We start from the raw sequence: 5,588 nt of genomic DNA, 5'->3' as shown, positions 1-5,588 counted from the left end.
CCTCCTTGTGAAGCATGTTTTCTAACCATACAAAGTGAAGAGACAGTATAAAATAGTAAAACACTTTACTTTCAACGTGGAGTAGATTGACAATTTTAAATTACTGTGCAAAAGAATTCTTATAAAATTATCCAGCTAAGCAGGTGCCTGCATTTTAATTTGATTGTTAATGGCTGAAGAGCATAACTCTACTGGGACACTGGGGACTTGCACATGAGTAAGTCAAGCTTGATTTTTTTTTTTTTTTTTAATTCTTAACTGTAATCAAGAAGACTGAGGTCGATCTTGAAATAGACATAAGGATAGTATTCTTGATTGCTCAGTTGTAAACCAGGAATGTCCATACTCATCTGCAAAAGGAGACAAAGTAACTTAGGTGCTAGAAATAAACTATTCTGAGATATGATCACTTGTGTTTTTACATCCCTGTCAGTAACTAGAACATACTCTTACATCTGCTTTAATCAAAGCGTTCTGTCTGAGAAGTCATGCTCAGTTCTGACTTTGTGGATTCTTTTTGAAGTATTTATACAAAACTAACTTCACCTTCCAGGGTGGATTCCTATTAGCCACCTGTCTGTAAATTGCTCCCTACCATGGGATTGTGCTCACCTCCATTAGAATAAAGTGAGGTTTTTGTAAATATTACTTAGGAGTAGCCAACATGGATACTGGGGAGAAACTAGGGGGCTTTTTGTTCACAGGAATTGCCACCCTGGATCCAAAGCCAGGTCTGTCTAGTCTAGTATCCTCTGATGGTGGCCAGATGCTTCAGAGGGAAGTGTATGAAATGTCCCATTAGGCCTCCCACACTAGTTCTCCTAACCCCTTGAGATAGGCCTAAACCCTGGAGCATGAGGTACTACATGATCTGGTTCCTGAGCACTGGTTTTAATTAAATTGATACAAAGTCTTGCAAATATATAGTCTTGTTCAGAACTAATGGCCATAGTCTCTCCTGCAGTAGACTGAACACATACATCCATTATACTTGCTGCTGCTACTTCATCCAGATGTTTGAAGACTGCATTAAGAACATCTCTCAGGCGTTTTACAGACTTCTTGCTGGGCTGTAGCAGCATTGCCTGGAAATTCACGGGTAGGCCGTACCTTTAAATACACAGACATACACTTTGTGCTCTTGGTACAGTGCATTCATTTCAAACCCCTCTGGGAACTTCTCCAATCTCATATCAGCCTGTTTTCACCAGCTCACTCCTCTCCACCAGTGCAGTGTCTTTCCCTTGTTTTGTCTCATCACCTGATGATACTGCATGGGAGCACCCTTGTGAAGCCTAAAGTGGATTAAACAACGTGTTCTCTCCCCAATGTAGCCTTCATTTTACTCGTCCCCTGTAAATACACTTGAATAGTTACTTTCCCCCTTTTGCCTCCTTCAAGCTGCAGCGCTGTTCTTCAGTCATCTAAATTTTCCATGTGCTGGTAGGAATTGCTAGAGCTGACTGTAAAGTGGTGAGTCCCACTAAAGTTATGGCTGAACACTGCTATATGAAAATAAACCACTTGTTTTAACTTCTGCATATTGACCGGCTTACCTCAGGACAGATTCAACAAAAACTCTCAGGGCTTTCACGTGAATCCAAGCCACAAATGCTTCACTGAAGTTCACTTTCAGCCAGCGCAGTAGTGGCCCCTATGGCAATAAACAGAATAACATTGCTATTTCTCACCTTGCTTTGGAAGTATTGATCGTGGTACTAATTACGAACCATTCACATTTGTGATTGGGGGCCAGTAGGGAAGGAAGGATGATTTAGTGGATGAGGCACTAGACAGGGTTCCAGGCTCATCCACAAGCGTGAGTGACCTTGGGCAAGTCACTGACTAGCCTGTGCCTCAGTTTCCCCCTGTGTAAAAGGTTTTTCTACCCTACAGGGCTGCTGTGAGCTTAAAAATCCATTTATATGAGCTGCTGAGATACTACAGTGATAAGGGCTGCATCAGTCGCTGGAAGATCAAATCAAAGTGTTACTTACATATTGTTGTTTCTTATCAGAAGCTAATTTCATTATTTCTTCCTTTTCACATTTCAGTTCTTTCTCATCAAAATAAAATTCTCGGACCATGAACCTTAAAACAAATATATTGGCTTGTAATAGCTGCCGCTCATGTACCTTGCCTGGTCATTTGTCATATGCTTCTGGAATAATACACATTTCTAAATTGCCAGCCAATACTGTACAGCATGCTGAATGGTGCTGTTACCCCAGAGCAATGTGGAGTCACTTTAGCATAGCAGGAGTTATTCTCCCAAACACATTGTGCCTTAGGCAAGCAGGTCGGACAGCGCCAGGAGCAGTGGTTGTGGATAGCTCCTGTGCCACTCTTGGAGAATGTACATTCACCCCCATAGAGGACAGACCCTGCTGGGCTTCCCTGCTCTCAATGAATTTAGGGTCAGCAGCAGCACGAGCTGTGAGCAGTCTTTGTACTTAGAGGAGTGTAAAGGCTAGGGTTGTGCTTGGCTCCTGCTTCATGCAGGGCAGGGGCTCCCTGCATCCTCTCCCTACCCTGAACAACCATGTGAGGCTGGCCCACTCTGCAGGAGCTGTTCAGTAACTACGGTACCTGTTTTCTCTGGCTTTGGCTTTGAAATCATCCATCACTTTTCTAAACAGTGTCACAGTGAAGAGTCCTCCCTCCGTATCCTCAGCAATCATTCTGCAGGAAGAAATGCACTGCAGTGACCTAGCATGGAGAATACCCTGAGCTTTGATTACCTGGTTTCTGTTGCAATTCTCTTTTCCATTTACAAAACTGAACAATAGCATGAACTTTTGTAGATCTGCTGCTACTGAAAGCAAGCAAAATGTTTATTGATTTCAGCTGGAGCACGACTGGGCCTTCAATTCTAGGCCCCCTATAATCAAGCTTCTGAACCCTGCCAGCTGGGTGAGTGTCTGTGTCTGCTTGCTTCTTTCCTGTTGTTCCTTCTTTCTGGCTCCTCTTTGCCCCTCTTCTTCCTTTCTGTCCACCTATATTTTTGAGACAGGAAGTAGCAGACAATCCCCCTTCCTGCCCACTCCCTAACTTGCCCTCCTCCACTTCCTCCTGCTCCCATTGGTTCCTTCCCTCCTGATCTTCCATCTCCAAGCCTTGCATCTCTGGACTGGATCTTCTCTCCTGCCACGATTTACACTTTCCTGCTGCTGGCTACCCACTGAAACTTTTACTTCCTGGTAAATCCAATAGGGTAAGAGTTAACTAAGGCCTTGGCTACACTGGCGCTGTACAGCGCTGCAACTTGCTGTGCTCAGGGGTGTGAAAATGCACCTCCCCCCCCCCCAAGTGCAGCGCTGTAAAGCGCCAGTGTAATCAGCGCCTGCAGCGCTGCCCGCTCGCTCGCAGCACTGCAAGCTATTCCCCTTGGAGAGGTGGAGTACTTGCCGCGGCAGCGCTGTTAATCCCCAAGTGTAGCCAAGGCCTAGGATTTGCTGCTACAAGAGACATCTTGGAAGCTGAATTAACCCATCCCCAATCAGGAAACAGTTAAATGGCAGCACTTGTGTAAGTTTCTGTAACTCCACTAGCTTTAATGACGTGCCTATTTACATCAGGACAGAACTTGACCCATATTATTGTAACAACATGTTCCTCTATTTTCATAACAATAGCAGGCAAAATAAATGGTTTGTTGAGTAGTCAGGTGTCATGGTAAAAGCGGAGAGACCTGAATCACTGGACATTTCAAAGGAAAAGCAAGGTTATTGTAAAATAGCTCACTTAAGCATTTTCATTCATCTGCACTTTCCCACAACCAAGGAGCTTCCATTTTAATCAGGGATTGAAGTAGCAACAATGAGATTGAGAGGATAGTGCTGCTCCATACATTCTCATGGAGCTCTATTATTACATGTACTATTCCCTCTGCCAGCCAGGGACTTGATTAAGATGAAAACAGCACAGAGCTCTCAGGAGCAAACAGGGGAGTTAGTTCAGGAATTTCACTCACTTTGTGGATCGAGGCACTACCATATCAGAGAGGGATTCATATGTTTTTTGCCATTGTGCATAGTTCGACCTGTGGGCAACACAAAACAAAGTGAATTAAGTAACTGAAAAGAGCAAGCATTTCTACTAAGCATATATATGTGTATGTGATAGCCCTATACACGGGGCGTATTATAAATTAACTTATCAAATGCCTATTACCACATCACCTGCCTACGAAGCTCTTTCACTGGGATTTATTCTAACATTCCAAATCTAGAGCTATTTCAAACTGCAGCCATTAAAAAAAAAAAAAGAAAAGAAAAGAAAAGAAAAGAAATCAGCCTGCCAGCATATATTTCCTCATTCCCTCACATGTGGAATTCCTCCACCCAGTTATTCTAGCTGGAGGTCCAGCATGACCAAGGTTTCCAGTGATGGCTTTTCTAGATATCAAAATAGCACAACTTTAAAATGTGGCATTGTACACCCTTGAAGGTCTAGAAACAGCAGCTTTATCCCATGGGAGAGGGGAGATTCCCAGCTTCCCAAAGGGACCCAACACTTACTCCTAGCCCATCCTGGAAGGGCCTGAGATAACAGACTCTATACAGTGACATTTTGATGTTTAGACAAGGTATTTTTTAGAACCGTTTTCCATTTGTTAGTCTGATTTTTTTTTCTCCCTTTGAGCCTTAGCCAGTTGGCATCATGGTAAAAAGATGCACTTAATGTGCCACTACGAGCACCCTAAAGCCAGAGGACAAAGGGCTCCCAGGTGAAGCACAGAGTCTCAGCTGGCCTGTACACACAGCTCGGTGTACACCCACCCACTGTCATGTTTATTTAAAAGCTGTCTTGCAATACATCACTGGAAAGCTAACTCACTGATCAATTAGTATGCTTGCACAGGGCATGTATGGTTAGTAGGTAAAGAATTATAAACATGAGCTGGAACTATGTTCTTCAACTGCATTTGGCAGGTAGGGCTCAAGGCATCCAGCCCTAGACTGAGGAATGGGTTCCCAGCCTGCTTGAATATATCGCCAATGTAAATTGAGTAAGGAGAGACCATGGAAATGTATTTACAGCAGAGGTAAACAAAGCCATCAAACTAGCGAGTGGGGGAGATAACCACTTAATTATCATGACAGTGGGAGGAGACTGCAAATATTAACACGGCATCAGCTCCCTGGTGGACATAGCAAGCTGAGCCCCCAGAAGGGCTTCCTGACTGAAAAAAAAAGATAACATTTGAGGATATAAGCAGAGAGAAAAAGCCATTCTGGCATCCTTCTCCTGCTGAGACAAAGGAGCGGAGCGCTCTGAGCTCTGTGTTGGCTCCTGGTTAAGAACTGGCCGGCCATGCTGGAAGAATGACCATGGTGAGAAAATTACTTTGTCTGAGAAAACTAGTTCATTAAGTTAGATTTTAGTCTTAGAAGCGTACTTTTACTTTTGTTTGGTTGTAACCATTTCTATCCCAATGCCTTCTACTTGGGATCGCTTAAATGTCTGCTATTTGTTAAAGAGCCAAGGTGGATGAGGTAATAGTTTTATTGGACCAACTTCTGTTGGTGAGAGACACAAGCTTTCAAGAGCTCTGTGTAAGCTCGAAAGCTTGCCTCTCTCACCAC

The 5,588-nt window shown here is 43.6% G+C and overlaps 1 protein-coding gene across 2 annotated transcripts in view; it reads right to left on the bottom strand.

The window, feature by feature from the left end:
• Positions 1-232: 232 nt before the first annotated feature.
• Positions 233-5,588, bottom strand: part of ATP6V1C2 (ATPase H+ transporting V1 subunit C2) — a 30,003-nt gene continuing 24,647 nt past the window's right edge. The window contains exons 8-13 of one of the 2 annotated variants that reach the window (XM_034766510.1): positions 3,974-4,042; positions 2,590-2,682; positions 1,998-2,091; positions 1,557-1,654; positions 981-1,110; positions 233-350 (exon numbers count right to left, since the gene is read on the bottom strand). In XM_034766510.1, coding sequence (XP_034622401.1) covers positions 255-350; positions 981-1,110; positions 1,557-1,654; positions 1,998-2,091; positions 2,590-2,682; positions 3,974-4,042 — 580 coding nt within the window. In that variant the 3' untranslated portion in view covers positions 233-254. Of the gene's footprint in view, positions 1,111-1,556; positions 1,655-1,997; positions 2,092-2,589; positions 2,683-3,973; positions 4,043-5,588 lie in introns of both variants that reach the window. The other variant, XM_034766509.1, reaches the window with a different exon arrangement.

This window comes from Trachemys scripta, chromosome 3 (genome assembly GCF_013100865.1).
Source record: "Trachemys scripta elegans isolate TJP31775 chromosome 3, CAS_Tse_1.0, whole genome shotgun sequence".
NCBI classification, from domain to species: Eukaryota; Metazoa; Chordata; order Testudines; family Emydidae; genus Trachemys; species Trachemys scripta.
This window is presented reverse-complemented; position numbering and strand designations above follow the sequence as displayed.